Here is a 15,896-nt window from a genome sequence, read left to right as displayed (position 1 = left end):
AAAAACTGAGAGAAAAGAGAGGGCCCCAAAATGTCCTTGAGGTATTCATAGGTTGATGGGAGAGAATGTTGCTGATGAGGACCAAACAGCAGAAGCTGTTTCTGTGGCACAGTCACCCCAGATGCCTTCTATTAAGGGAGCCCATCCTGCATGCAGACGTTGCTGGCCACTTTGTTGGTAGGGACACTATGTGGTAGCAAGAGACTCAGCTGGGAATGCCACCATTGGCTCAAGTGTGCCTTTGATAGCAGCTCTTCATTTATGTCACTTAGCAACCACCCAAGTGGAAGCCAAACTATGTGCTGTGGAAGAAGACACTTTTGAGGTCTACCTGTATGCAACGATAAAAAATGAAAAGGTAGGTGAAAAGTGTACTTTGATCTTTTTCTCATTAAAATCTGTACTCTAATAAAACAGTGCAGATGCAAGGTCTGTCGTGGAAGTTAGCCAGGGCTGTTTTCTGAATTTTTAGTTCTGCTTTCTCAGTACTGGCAGTTGAGCCCAGGATCTAGTGCATGAAGAACGAGCACTGTACCACTGTACTACACTCCCAGCCTTCTTTCTCCAGGGGTGGTGGTAGTACTGTGGTTTCAGCTCAAGGCCTTGCACTGGCCAGTCAGGCTCACTCCCTCTTCAGCTGCTCTACCAGCACTTCGTGTGTGCGCTGGTTATTTTTTCGAGATAGGGTCTCACTTGATGCCCAGACAAGCCTGGATCACTATCCTCCTTTGTGTACTTTCCTGGCACAGCATGCCACCATATTGCCATTGGTTGAGATGGAGTCCCAAGAAATTTTGCCTGGGCTGGCCTTGAACTGTGATCCTCTTCATCTCTGCCTCCTCAGTACCTAGGCTTGCAGGTGTGAGCCACAATGTCTGGCCACAGACTCTTTTGATTATTTAAAACAGTCACCTCATTTTATTAACAGAGCATTTTGTTTGGAAGTGAACAAGAAATATAAAATATTTCTTATAAAATAAGAAATATTTATATATACAAATATTTATAAATATAAATATTTGTAAATATAAATATTTATAAAGAAATATTTATAAAATATGAAATATTTCTTATAAAAAGACAACTTTTAAAACCCAGACACATGAATAAAAGACTTAATTTTTATAAATACACTGTTTGCTGTGGTGGTACTGCACTTTGTTCACCTAGAATTTCTTGCATGTAATTTGTGTTTATTATAGAGGATTCAGAGCACGGCCAGGTAGGGTGATGCATGCCTGTAATCCCACGTACTTGGGAGATGGAGTCTCCCCGAAGTCAGTGACTTAGTGAGACTCTGCCCCCCAATCTCAGCCAGTAAGCCAGGCAAAATGAGGATGCCTGTAATCTCAGTTATGAGGGAGGCAGAGGTAGGAGGATCATGGTCCAAGACTGGCCCCGACCAACATTTCAGAGTCATCTGAAAAGTAATTAAAACAAAAAAGGGCTTGGGGCATGGCTCAAGTGGTACAGCACCTGCCTAGCAAGTGCAAGACCCTGAGTAGAATGAAAGAGGATGTCATAGGTGAGCGTCACACACGAACTGCCACGCTTGGCCAGCCGCCCTAGTGAAGAGCAGCACAAGGCGTGACTCTGAGTTCGGGTAGTGACGAGAACAAGGGGCTCGGACTGCCCAGCCCGCAGAGGGTGTCACGCTCCAGGGAGTTATTTTAGACCTAGAGGAAAGGTGCAAAACTAGGGGGTCCCCTACTGTTAACATCGCACAAGTCCATAGTACAATTATTAAAACCTGAAAATGGACATTTATATAGTACTATTTGAAAAAATGATGGACCTCTCAACACCCCACACTCATCAACAGGCAGAAACCAGATAGAAAATCAACAAAGGTACCATACAACTAAATAGTACCGTGGACAAAACAGTCTTACAGACATTATTTATAGAGTATTACATCCTATGGCAGTGAATTACACATTTTTCTCTGCAGCCCATGGAACGTCCTCTAAAACAGATTCCATCCTAGGTCATAAAGCAAATCTCAACAAATAAAAAAATGAGAGTAATCCCGTGCCATTATGGAATCCCTGTATTCCATAATGGAATACAGTTCGAAATCCACAGCAAGGAAAATCACAAAAATAATTCACATTCATGGAGATTGACACCACACTTGAATGATCAATTAGTCACTAAAGAGACTAAGGATTTCTTACATTAAAGTGAAAACAAGAACCTGTGGGATGCAGCCACATCAGAAAACTAGAGAGATCCCAGATAAATGCTCTGATAATATCTCTCAAGCTCTTAGAAAACCAAAAGCAAGCCAATTCCCAAAGTAGGAGTCAGAAAGAAGTTTTAAAGACCATGGCAGAAGTGAACGAATTGGAGACCAAAAGAACAGTGACGATAGAGAAAGCTGATTCTCTGAAAAAATAAACAAGCTTGGCAAACCCCTAGCCACGTTAAGTAAAAGAAGAAAGGGGAAGATCCAAGTTAATGAAATCAGAGGTGACAAGGGGGATATTCCAACAGACACTAATGAAATTCAAAAGATCATACGGGAATATTTTGAAAACCTACACTCCAGCAAACTGGAAAATCAAGAAGAAATAAATTTCTTGACACACATGACTCACTAAAATTGAACCAAGAGGACATGAGAAACTTAAACAGATCTATGACAAGTAATGAGGTTGAGACAGAAGAGCCTCCCAAGAAAGAAAAGGCCAGGTTTGAATGGATTCACTGCTGAATTCTACCAGACCCTTAAGGAAGTACTAACACCAGTGCTCCTCCAATTACACCATGAGGTACAAAAGGCAGAAATAGGCCAAACTCACTCTACTAAGCTAGTATTAGCCTAATAACCAACTAAGGACGCATCAAAAAAAGAGTTACATGCCAATATCCTGGTGAACACAGATGCAAAATCCTCAATACTAACAAAACCAACGACACAGTTAAAAAGATCACACGCCAATCGAGTAGGTTTCATCTCAGGGATACAAGGATGGCATAACATAAGCAAATCAATGACTATAGTACACCACACACACAGAATCAGTGACATAAAGCACGTGGTCATCTCAATAGATGCAGAAAAAGCCTTCAAGAAAATTCAACACCCTTTCATGATAGAAGTCACATTCTTCAACAGTATAGAGGCTGTATATAACAAACCTATAGCCAACATCCTACTAAGTGGGGAAAACAACCCATTTCCTCTGAAGTCAGGACTGAGAGGAGGGTGTCCACTCTCCTCACTCGTATTGAGCATAGCGCTGGAATACCTGCCTAGAGCAATCAGACTTCAGAAAGGGATACAAATAGGAAGGAAGGGGCTGGTGGAGTGGCTCAAGTGGTATGGTGCCTGCCTAGCAAGCAAGAGGCCCTGAGTTCAAACCCCAGTACAGCCCCCCCAAAAACCAAGTAAGGAAGAAGTCAAATTATCCCTGTGTGCAGAAGATACGATCTTACAGCTCAGAGACCCTGAAATGCCACCACAACGCTCTTAGAGCTCATAAACACATTCAGCCAAGTAGCCAGATACAAACTCAGTACACGAGTTGGCATTTCTGTACACAGACAACAAACAGTGTAACAAATCAGGAAAATACCATTCACAAAGCATCAAAAATTTAACACACTGAGGGACAAATTTAAAATGGAAGTGAAAGACCTATCCAGTGAAAGCTAGAAATCACTGGAGAAAGAAATCAATGAAGACATTAGAGGAGAGAAGACACCCCCAGCTCCTGGTTGGCAGAATCAACATTGTGCAAACGGCTATACCACTGAAGCAATCCACATTCGATGAGGTCCCCATCAAAATTGCACTGACACTTTTTTTTTGATTAAAGTATTCGTGTTTATTGTTCACAGAGTTCATTGATACAACATCTAACTATATGCTTCCTGAGGTGACAAGGTATGATAAAAAGTAGAGCTACTGAGTTACTCAACTTGTAAATAGGTTATAATAAACAGAAGAGATGCATCTTGGACATTGAATTGTCACTACCTCCAGGCGGTGTGTATAGTACTTGTTCATTAGGCTGGCAGCAGTGGGTCAGAAGAAAGTCCACAGGGAGAGAAATGTGCAGGTGTGCTCAGATTTACAGTTTGATAAGAGCCATTGACATGCACGTAGCTTCTGGCTGTACGACAGAGATACACTACTTCATTGGAACATGCCTTCTTGCTAATATTTTAACCCTATAGATGTCACAATGGATGGTCTTAGAAACTATGCTTAGTGTACTTGGTGGCTTTATGTGTCACAGTAAAGGCAGCATTATACAAATGCAATCTTGTAATTCTGCCAACACTTCTGCCTAGAGAGCGCTGCTGCCATTTCATTCTTTAGTGAAATTTTTGACCCCGAGGAATGCAGGATTGTCATTATTTTCAAACAGGTTGGGTGGGTACAGTACATATTTGGTTATCAAAATATTCATGTAGCTTCGGGATTTTGTGTTGCTGAGCATCCACAATGTGTGGACAAGCACGTCAGACCATACGATCTCAGTTGCCTAAGATGGATCATTGTGTGTACATGTAGCATTTAGGACATTCCAACTGTATGGCTTGTGGCTATGGCATATTTTGTTCTTTGCTTCATGTGTTTGTTTCCTGTAATGAACATGTTAACTGAAAAACAAATAAAGGTTATTTTAAAATCTCAAAAAAACATAAATGTGATACTATCTTACGCTCAACCTGGGTTTCTCAGATTTGTCTTCAGTGGCAGAAATCATACTGTCTACCCAAGCACCAGAAGGAAAAAGGAAACTGGTGGAATGATTGATCCTGAATGTTGTAACACTCGTAAATAGCTGTGATTACCCCAGGCTTCATACTTTTTACTGAGCTAGAAAAGGAGCATAGAACCAACATTCTACCTACTACCCCTTCAAAACATCAGACATTCCACACACATATTCCAAATGTCCGTATCTTTTTTCAAAACTGATTCTATGGAACAGTAGAAGCATATATCTTTAAAATGATGTGAAAATAGCTTTGAAGTGAAGTCTGATCTCAAACTAAGGAAATGGAAAAACCCCTCTTTGGCGTCACCATATACCACGATGAAGCGGGAGCCAGTGGCACAGACACGTGTACTCAAAGTTACCCAGGAGCAGATAGTTCATGACACTCCACCTCAGAGTTGGTGCTGTCCTCATACTGTGACTTCACTGAGGTCAGGGCCTGCCACCATGTTCAGAAGGTCCAGCATAGTCCCAAGATTGAAGACCAGGTTGAACACTGGATTGGTGCCTCAAAGTGCAACAGCCCCAGGTGCTGCAGCAGGCACACCTAAGGATTTAAGTCTGGGGCCTCAGCATGACTGCTACCCCTCATCACCGCATGGTAATAATGCCCCTCCTTCAATGTTGACCGTTTTCCGCTTCTGACGCATCCAGGTGACCTCCCTATGGTCCTGCAGCCAAAAGATTTCACACAGCTGCTGGAGATCTGTGGCCTGAACAACGTCCCACCAGCAGGCGCGTGGCCACACTGACATTCTTCACAGAGACAGAAACTCAATCCTGTGGAAGCGCAAAAGGTCCCATGTAGCCAAAGCAATCTTGAGCAAAACCGGCAACAGTGGAGGTGTCGTAAAATACCTGCTTTTTAAACTAGACTCCAGAGCCACAGCAATAAACGGAGCATGTCCTGGCACAAAACCAGACGTGAAGACCAATGGAACAGCACAGAAGACCCAGAAACAAACCCACACAAGCACAGCCATATTTGATTTTCAGCAAAGGAGCCCAAACGTGTCCCATTAAAGATGGCCTCTGCAACAGATGGTGCAGGGAAAACTAGAAGTCCACCTGTAGAAGACGGAAAATAGATCCCAGTTTCTCACCTTCACTAGTATCAATTCAAAGCGGATCCAAGATTTTATGTAAAATAGGAAAATGTGAAAGTAGTCCAGGAAAAAATAGGAAGCACACGGGGTCTTATAGGCACAGGTAATAACTTTATGAAGAGAAGTCCAGTAGTTCAACAATGAAGAGAAAGGATCGACAAATGGTACTTAGGACACAAACTCTTGTGCACAGCAAAGGAGAGTCAGCAGACTGCAGAGACAGCCTACAGAACGGGAGGAAAATCTTTGCCAGTTGTACATCTGACAAAGGATTAATAACCGGAATAGAAAAGGATCTCAAAAAACCCTGCAAAGAATCAACCCATTGAATAACTGAGCAGATAATTCTGAAAAGAAGAAGACCAAATGGCCAAAAAATCTGTGAAGAAATGAGTCACTCCAGCAGCCCTTAATAAACAACATTTTCTTTCAAGACTGGCTCTCAGAGGGCAGGGATCAAGGTCAAGTGGGTGAGGTGCCAGTACTGCGTAGGTCCTGTCTTTCTTTAAAACTCCATACTTTGTTGATCCCGATCTTAATATCCTTAGACACGTTAAGTTCAAGACATGGCATAGACACTCAGGTGGTGACAGTCGGGCCGCAGGAGCCCAGCATCTGAGACGGGTGGGGAAGCTGGGATCAACACCGTGAGCACACAGCGTTGAGCTGTGTGGCTGCAGGGTGTACAAGGCTGTGAATGCAGCTGTAGAAGAGAAGGGTCCAAAGACAGCTTCATTTCCACGGTTTGAGCGCGCCCTTCCTGAGCAGCTGGGACTAGAGGTGTGTGCCTCCGCACCCGGCCAAGGTTGAAGTTTTGACAAACTCTCCCACCAGTCCGGCCAGGTTGTCTGGCTCTCCGTGCTTCCAAGATCTTTCTGTGCTGCTTGCAGATCCTTGCTATTTTGTCACCAAGAGATCTGTTTATGAAACAGTTCTACAAAACAGTTTAACGAGGATGGAGATTTGGGCTAAGTTTAGAGCATTTTCTTTGCAGTCATTTGATTGATCAGGAAACGTTTCACATTTTACAGGTTTGTGTTAATGACGATCTTGTTGCAAAGAACTTCGCTTATTATGCGTCACCTACACAGAACAAAACCCTTGATTCTTTGGAGAAATCAAGATTCAGTATAAAGCCAGCATCATTCTCCAGTAAACCGAACCCAGCCCTGACTCTGTGGCCGATGCTCTGGCAAGGACGAGATTTTCAAGCAGTGAAAAGTGAGTGGGTCTCCCCGGTGCGTATTTTCTCTACGTTGCTTTCTCATCTGAGTGTCCAGTTGAAGTTCAGAGCCTTTCCCTGCGTGGAGACTTAGACTGTGTGTGACAATGGAAGTTTGATCCGTAGTAGCGTAGGACAGGTTTTCCGGTCCTAAGCTGCTACGGTTTGTGTGTATGAAACTAGGAAAAACCCCTTCTCGATTTCCTGGTAACACCCACCCATTTTCAGAAACCCACATTTAGAGTTGAAAGATTTTTAACCAGATAAGGTTTTCCAGCCTGAGAATTTGAGGCACTGTGTTTATTACAGGTTACCCTTCCTTAACGTCAAGTAGCGGGTGGTCATGGACCATGGAAACAATTCTTTGGGTTTTGTGGGGGGTTTTTTTTGGCAGTACAAGAGTTCCATTTCCAGGCCTCCTGCTTGGCAGGCCAGTGCTGTAGCACTTGAGCTGTGCTGCTCAGCCCTCCTGTGGAAACAGTTCTAACTGTCGCTTTCTGCTTTCAGATTTTTAGTCTTCTCACACCCTACCAGCCCTTACTGAGTCTCCTGCACCCTTACAGCAAAAGTAAAGTAGAGCAAGTGAATGAGTGAACTCACATCTTTACTTGGTGTTTTATTTCATGCTTTCATCTTGAGTTCATTCTTTCAGATTCCCGTGGTTTAGATTTACTGGTACAGCCTCTTCAGCATTCCTGGTGCAAGGGTGTCGTCGGTGACCTCGGGCCAACTGCTGGAATGCTGGGTGAGTCTTCCTACTTTGCTCGATTTCGCAGGCAGCAAAAATAATACTCGTGTGTGTGCACGCGATGCTGGGGATTGAACCTAGACGCACCGAGTGCTCTGCCACTGAGCTGCACCTCCAGCCCCTTCTCTGTCACCTAAAGATTGTAGAGGTTGCTTACAAGGGTATGGTTACATTCTCTCTGCGTCTCTCCCTTTCTCCCCTCTTTCCGTGTCTCTCTCTGTCTCCTCCTCGATTTAATGGAATCCAGTTTACGCTGGCAGTGATCATTTGCCCCGAATCCGTAGAGGTTTTACTGTCATGTGAACAACAGGCACTTGCCAGCCAGGTGCAGTGCTATACACCTAGAATCCCAGCTACACGGGAGGCTGAGGCAAGAAGACGGCGGGTTTCAGGCCAGCTAGCGCAGCTTAGCAGCACCGTGTCTCAAAATAAAATTGTAAGTAATCACTGTTGGATTTTCTTCCGCCTTTCCTATTCCTTTTGCACAGCCATACTCCTGAGACACCCAACTCTGATGCCCTCTGCTGGGCAGTCTTCCAGGTCAGGTTGTGACTTCACACCTCCCCTCATCCCTGTGGATGCATCCTCTGATCCCGTTCTCACCTACTTGGGCTGTATACCATTTGGAAAGGTTTGGAGTGGCCTTACAGTTTTAATTTGCTCTTGGCTAGTAATGTATGATGCAGAGCACTTTTTCATGTGCTTCTGTGGTGAGGTGTCTCAGGTTTTTTGTGAATTTTTTTTTTTTTGTCTATTTGTGTGTGTGTGTGTGTGTGTGTGACGCTAGGGATTGAACTCAGGGTCTTCTCTAGGAAAATGCTCTTAAGCCCCCAGTGCTCTTATTGTTGAGTTTTTAAGGGTTCTTGTATATTTTGGATAACAGATAATCTCCTTTCCAAATATTTCTGCTCAGTCTCTGCACACTCTTTTGCCAGGGTCTTTTTATACAGAGTTGAATTTGATTTGCCAATATCTTATTCAAGATTTTTGTATCTGTGTTCATGAGAGATTGCACTCTGTAATTCTCTTGTGATGTCTTTTTTTGATTTTGCTATTAAGGTAACGAATGCTGACCTCATAGACTGAGTTAGGAAGCACCTCCTCTCCTGCTTCTGGCTTCCGGAAGAGATTCAAAAGTTGCTATAATATCTTCCTTAAGTGTTTGGTAGAATTTACCAGTGAACCTACCTGGACCTGGAACTGCTGTTTTGGATGGTCATTTGTTATTCACTTGATTTCTTCAGCTCAGGCAGGCTTACTCAGGTTCTGTATTTCATGTGTGACTTTTGCAGATTGTACCTTTAAAGAATTGACGATTGTACCTAGGTGATCAATTTTTTGAGCATACTGTTTGTCGGTGCATGGTAGTCCATCACTATGCTTTAAAAGTTTCAGTCGACATAATGTATACACTTACGGAGTATCTTTTATTCCCATTTGATGTTCATGGGATCTGTTGTGATGGCCTTTCTTCACTCCTTATCTTCCTAACATCTCCCTCCCTGTCTTCTACATTCTCCTTCATCCCCCGCCTTTTTCCTCTCTCCCCTTTTTTCTTAGCCCATCTAGACGCTTAACAATTTTATTTATTTTTTTCACGAAAACCCATGCTATGGGCTAAAGGGTGACCTCTCAGAAGTCACATGTGGAAGCCCCAGTGTGGTGTGGCTGTGTTTGCAGATAGGATCTTTGGAGGAAATGAAGGGCAAGGAAGTCGATGGAGCCCTTCTGTGATAGGACCGGACCGGTACCCGAACCAGAAGAGGAAGGTGTGGCTTAGCTTGCTAGCGCTCCCCAAGCGCTATGGCGAGAAGGTGGCTGTTACCTGCCACTGACAAAACTTCACCTGGACACAGGTGGACCAGCACCTCATCTTGGAATTTCGCCTCCAGAATGGTGGGAAATGAGCTTCTATTTTTAAAGCTTCCAGTCTGTGGTGTTTTCTTTTGCATCCTGAGCAGACTAATAGGAACCTTCCGCAAGTTGTCTCACAGTTCTTGGATCTTCTGTTCCATGATTAAAAGTCTTTGTTCTGTTGCTTTTCTTTTGGGGAAGTTTCTCTTGACAGATCCCAAAGTTCCGAGAATGTTTTCCTCAGCCATGTGAAGGCGAGCCCACCAAAGGCATTCTTCATTTCGAATACAATAGTGCGAGGTTTTGTTGTTTTGTTTCGTGATACCGAGGGGTAAACCCAAGATCTCCTGCCCGTTACTCAGCTAACTGCCCCCCTACTCCTTTTTATTTTATTCTTTCCACTTTGGACAGGCGGTTGCTAAGGGGCCCAGGCTGGCCTCACACTCGTGATCTCCTGCCTCGGCCTCCTGAGTAGCTGAAAGGATTATAGGCATGCGCTTCCATGCAGGCAGTACTGTTTTTATTTTGGAATGTAGACACACACATGGAATCCCTAGTTGTGACCACTAAAAATGCCCAGGAGTAGTTCCAGTTCACAAGTAGCCACAGGGTTTTTGAGGAAAGGAAATGAAGGCGTATGAATTTTGACAGGCTTTTAAGGAAAGCCCCAGAACACGGGCTTCTGAATGTACTCGCTGAGGTGAGACTCTGGGCCAGGTGGTGGCACACGTCCCGAGGTTGTATCCTCTGCTCTCCTGGACTCTCCTTTGCTCACTGTGGTGCTGGGTGATCTTTCATTCCTGTGACAGCGACGTGAGAGGAGCTTGAGGTTTTGCCTGGATCTGTGAAGACATTATGAAGTCCCTTGCATGGGTGGGGAGTGGAAGGGGTAGAGAAAAAAAGTCTGTAAACCTGTGTAACGGAAAGCAGGCTGGTCGGTAAGCTGAGTAAGTTGGTGGGCTAAAACTGCACTTGTGAGTACGTTCCTGTTACCTTACCAGCCTCCTACCTCACCCTCCAGAGTAGCTGGGACTACAGGTATGTCGCACCCAGCCTGGCAACCTGCAAGGCTTCTTGGGCGCTGGCTTGGAGATTCTAGCAGGAGAGGGCAGGCACTCACGCACTGAGAATGAGAACAACCTCCTGTATGTGTGATGCTCCTCTTTCTGCAGCCAGCCTCGAGGCTTTGGGACGGATGCCCATTCAACCCCGACGGTCAGTGCAGGGACATGTCACAGCCAAGTTGTCTCACGTCCCCAAGAGCTTCTCTTAAGTTTGATTCTTTAGTTCACCACTTTTCTCTTTGCTTCTAGCCTGGTATTTACTCTGCCTTTTGAGTTTCCAGCTAGAGTTCTCATTGGTTCACGTTTTACGCTTGCCCGTCTGTCACATCTGCCCGTGTCGCTTTGTAGACAACTGCCTTCCATCTCTGGGATATCTTAAGTAGATTTAGTTTCGGGTCCTTGCAGGCTGCTTCCCTTCTCTGCCGATCACCACATGGTTCCATCACTGCGATGCCACTGAGGTACCTGTGCACTTGGTGGGGGTTTGCTTGAGCACTGGTCCACGTGGGGAATTCCAACTGCCACCTCCAGTCTGGGTCCAGGTCACAGTTGATAACTTGGGCTGAACAGCTGTACCCCAAACAGATGATGGAATTCTGTTACCGGAAACTCAAACAGAGGCATGGGACACCAAGGCTGTTCAGGAAGCAATACTTACTAGCGTGCCAGCAGCAGCTCAGTGGAGTCACATCCACAGGCTGAGCCCCTAGGACAAAGGGGTCTCACCTTATATCCCCTTGCAAGGAAGTTACAGAGGCAAAAAGCAAGGTTTCCCCATCTATGTTTGCATGTAACTCCCATGCTTCACCCCCAGTGCTACGTGACCTTCTTCACGTTTGAATTCTTTAGGTTTTATCTCGCTGCTGTGCCATCCCTTCCCCGCTCCTTTATCAGAACACAGGCCTGTCTGTTTCTCTTGTCCTCCTCCCTGCTACACTTCCAGACCCCAACACCACATGACATGAAGACTTGTGGTGTTACTGCCACTTGCAGCAGCATCTCACATCCCGTGGTCGCTCTCATTGCCCCGATCCAAGGACAGGAGAGGAGTGGAACTCGTTCCAGTTCCTGCTCTGTCACTGACACTGAGCATGGGCACCTCTAGGATTGCCCAGGTAGTTCCTAAGGAACGAAGGCCAGGCTGCACTTCCTTTGTTTTTCTCTTCCCTGAAGCCACACCTCAGGTCTTACCCAAGTGTAATCACCCAGCTTGATGTCTATATTACTCTGTAAACGACTTTCGTCACTTTCATGTCTAGAGGATTCAGATGTTTAATGCTGTGCTACACAGGTGGTTTTATTTGGGGGGAAGTTTTGGTGGTACTGGGGTTTGAACATAGGGCCTTGCACTTGCTAGGCGGGCGCTCTGCCACGTGACCCACACCGTTAACCCTTTTTCGCCTTAGTTTTCAGGTAGGGTCTCACACTTTGCCCAGGGCCAGCCTGGGATTGTCAGTCTTCCCAGCTATGCCTCCTGCGTACCTGGGATTACAGATGTACTCCACCACGCCCAGCTTATTTGTTGAAATGGGGTCTTGCTACCGTTTTGCCTGGGCTCGCCTCAAACCATGATTCTCCTAGCTTTGCCTCCCAAGTAGCTGGGATTGCAGGTGTCGAGCCACCATGCCTGAATAGAACCTTTTAGTTTTTATTTACTATTTTGACTGAGTTTTAAATTTTCTTTTTGCTGTTACTTTTTTTAATGTTTTCTTTTTCTTCATGTAGAATTTTAATACTTCTAGGTTAAAATTTGGCCTGTTGTCTAGTACCTTGTCTATCTACTGTGCAGTTTAGAGGTGAAATACGGAGCTGTGGTCCTCAACCATGGCTGGATCTGAGTTACAGTTGGTATTCAGTTGTATTTCTATCTCTACACTTCCTCAAATGGGGTGCTGCGAAACGGTGCCCCTTTTCCCCCATTCTAGGTTCTGTGGTCAGCAGCCGAGAAAGGCAGCTCCCAATTCTGGGCTCATCTGAAGGCCTGCCGGTGGCCTTTCTGGCAGTCCATGCTGCCTTTTGACTGGGCTTCAGTGGGGCTGCCGGCTGGACACCAGCAGCCTTTGTCTGTGGCTGTTGGGGTTCTCCCAGAGTGGGGCAGGTGTCCAGACGAGCAGCTGAGGGAGCAGACATTGCCTGGCACTCTGTGCTCCAGCCGGAGAGCCGATCATGCTGCTGTCGGGGCCTTCGGAACAAGGAAGACCCCACCACAGTGGGGATCCGATGCCCCGTGAGAGGACCCCGTGCGTGAGATGCACTGTGGCCTTCTTGGAACGCGGTCCGATGAGTTGGGAAAATAAATGGCTTTATTCTTAGTAGGCTGGTGTGGGAGCTTTTACAACCTCCTTAACAATAAAGGCTAAAGCAAGATTCTTACCTGCAATCCCCTCGAGGAAAGTTCAATGTGAACCTCTCTTCCAGGATAATTTCACGTTGTAAGATTTGAAAGTTTGTTTTCTTCCTGTTTGCTCTCGGGTTTTTTCAAAGTAGCTTTTGTTGCCATTTTGTTTTGCAGACAGAGCTGTGAAATGCTCTGCGGATCCATGGAGAGACCCTGCTGAAAACAAGTCAGAAAAGGGGCAGCTGGGAGTCTCCTTAAAAGACTTAAACAAGGTGGTGTCTTTGAGTGTGCGTGCAAGTTCATGGAGTGTTAGAATATCCTTCTGTCGTTGGCTAGGATACTTTCACTTGTGAAAAACTATACTTGGCACATTTGCTTGTTTTGCAAGAAGGTGACTCCAACTGCACTCTAGCCAAGCTAGAGTGACACTGTAATCCCAGCACTTTGAGGCCAGTCTAGGCTACATAGTGAAGCCCTGTCTCAGAAAAACAAACAAATGAAAACCTTGCATCTTTATGCTCACCTAAACAATGAGGAAAAAGTTCATTTCGGTTCTAACTCACCTCCAGTTTTTTGGGGTTTTTTTTGATAGGATGGGAAAGTAATGGAAGGACATTTAAGTCCTGCTTGTCTGCAATGCAGGGGTCTGCTGAAGTCCCTGGGTATTCAGTCTAGAGATGACCTCAACGGCACGCTGGTCTGTGCACGCGGGTCATGGGGAATGGCTGTGGAAGGGGTCACTCCAACTGAAGGTCACCTGCACGGGATAGAGATCTTGTCAGGTTTCATGCTCTTTCTGTTACAGTGTCTTGAGTCCTCAGTGTACTGGCCAACAAAAAGAGGCATCACCATCTATGCTGATCCAGATATACCAGGAGCAAGGTAGGATTCCAAAGTTGGCTCAGCTCGCCCAGAGCCTTAGCTGTCCGTAGCGTCTTTGGTAGTCATATCTCTGTCTTGGGGTATTGGTTCCACGACCCCAAGGACCCCAAAGCCTGTATGTGCAGTCACTCGTGCTGTGCAGTACAGTACCAGAACGTTCTAAGTATACCTTAGTGCCCATTGATCAACCTTTCCCCATCCTGAACTCAGATGCCACAGTCTCAAACTTCTTGCTGCTCTAATTCCAGAAATCCCTAAGAAAGGCACACGTCATGTCCTAGTTGTTTTTCTATATCCCAGAAGCTGCTAGCATGGGCTGAGGGACACAGTGGTGGGCTAGGCTGGGCTGGGCTGGGCTGGGCTGGGCGAGAGCCTCCTGCAGGAGAAATGCCTTTGCTCCGCAGCTGCTCTTGCTGCTTTTTCACCCCATATTCTGGGGCGGACCCTTCCAGACCTTCACAGACTACCCGGCTAGGGCTGTAATGGGCTGTGCTGTTTCTCTACCCACAGGAATAAAGCTATGGAGTCCATGTATTGAAATTATTCTTTCAGTATTTATTTGTCTTGGTAGCACTGGGGTTTGAATTGGGGCTTCATGCTTGCTAGAGAAGCACACTACTGCCTGAGCCACACCTCCAGCCCTCTCAGAATTTTCATGTCTCTGCACGGAGTCCCATGTCTCAGGCCTCCCTCAGTCATCACCAACAGGAAGAGGAAGTGCGCAGGATTCTGTTTGTCCTCAGGCTTTTCCTCCTTTCCTGCTGCCCTGTTCCCTGTCCAGCGTGTCTAGTGTGTTCAGCGTACAGGCCATGTGGACAGCAGCACAGTGTCAGGCCTGCTTTCATTCCTCCAGGTTCTGAAAGCTTCTTGCAGAAAATCACTTAGGTAGATCATCTAAGATGCATAACATTTTCCCCAAAACTAACATATTTTCAGAATTGCAGATAAAGGGTTCACAAATTTAATAACTTTTTCTGTGTTTTGATTTCTAGTGCTTTAAGTCAGAAGTCAAATGAGAAGTCACTTCGACTGGCTGAGAAAAAAAACTATGATGAGAAAAATGGCTGTGTGAAGTAAGAGTTAACTCCTTGGCCTGACTTGTTCATTGCACTAGTTGTAATGAAAATATAAGCAAGAGAAATTTACAAATTTTGTTGTTAAATAGAACCCGCATTCCCATAACCAAAATAAAGTTTCTTCTAGGCTGGGAGGCTGATTTTTGCTTTTCCATTTGTGTTGCTGGGGCAGGTTTTTCCCTTTGAACCTTTGTTCCATTGTAGAAGCAGTCATTTCTTCCTCCCTTCCTGCTACATTTGAGGTGAAGAATTACTTGAATTAGGTGTAGTGCATGTCTTGAGGCTGTTTTGTTTATGGGGTGGTGGTTGCTTTCTTCCCAGTTTTGTCTGTCTTCTTCTTAGCAAAGAGCGATACTTCATTTTATACCTTAATCCACGAAATGTTTTATGCCCATTTTTATGACTTCTTTTACACCATTTTGGCTTTCACAATTTTATATTCCAAGTGTCAGCTGAGAGGTCAGTCGAATTGTGCTGTGTCACCGCGGCCCAGCAGACCACCAGGCTTCCAGACCCAGAACCGTGCCTGGCCTCTGACCCAGCATGCACTCGTCTCAGTTTAATAGGGCGATGAGCTTTGAAGGCTGCCCCAGAGCTCACAGTGCTGTCAGCTGTTAGGGTACCCAAATTAACACCCAACCCAGTGCATTCCTCCCCCCAATGCCGGAAGGTTCTGCTGTTGCGAAAGGCTGTTTTCTGCTGGGTGCTGGTGGTTCACTCCTGTAATGCTGGCTACTCAGTAAGCAGAGATTGGGAGGATCGAGGTTTGAAGCCAGTTCGGGCAAACAGCTCACAAGACCCTCAAAGAACCCATCACAGAAAAGGGCTGGTGGAGTGGCTCAAGTAAGAAGGGCACCTGCCTAGCAACCA

The 15,896-nt window shown here is 45.5% G+C and overlaps 1 protein-coding gene across 1 annotated transcript; it reads left to right on the top strand.

Annotated features, from left to right (window-relative positions):
* Window positions 1-1,134: 1,134 nt before the first annotated feature.
* Window positions 1,135-15,205, top strand: LOC141418204 (putative ATP-dependent RNA helicase TDRD12). Its single transcript, XM_074058649.1, has 6 exons — window positions 1,135-7,080; window positions 7,572-7,632; window positions 7,717-7,809; window positions 13,243-13,340; window positions 13,874-13,950; window positions 14,943-15,205. Exons 1-6 carry the CDS (start codon window positions 7,027-7,029, stop codon window positions 15,025-15,027), a joined length of 468 nt encoding a protein of 155 aa, XP_073914750.1. The 5' UTR covers window positions 1,135-7,026; the 3' UTR covers window positions 15,028-15,205.
* The last annotated feature ends 691 nt before the right edge of the window (window positions 15,206-15,896 follow it).

Source organism: Castor canadensis, chromosome 16 (assembly GCF_047511655.1).
Source record: "Castor canadensis chromosome 16, mCasCan1.hap1v2, whole genome shotgun sequence".
NCBI classification, from domain to species: Eukaryota; Metazoa; Chordata; class Mammalia; order Rodentia; family Castoridae; genus Castor; species Castor canadensis.
This window is presented reverse-complemented; position numbering and strand designations above follow the sequence as displayed.

Excerpts from the sequence above, each read along its gene's own strand:
- LOC141418204 (XM_074058649.1), top strand. The coding sequence starts at position 7,027 with ATGCTCTGGCAAGGACGAGATTTTCAAGCAGTGAAAAGTGAGTGGGTC. Across the intron at positions 7,081-7,571 it reads AAAGTGAGTGGGTCTCCCCG|ATTTTTAGTCTTCTCACACC; the intron begins GTGCGTATTTTC and ends TTCTGCTTTCAG. Across the intron at positions 13,341-13,873 it reads CCTTAAAAGACTTAAACAAG|TGTCTTGAGTCCTCAGTGTA; the intron begins GTGGTGTCTTTG and ends TTTCTGTTACAG.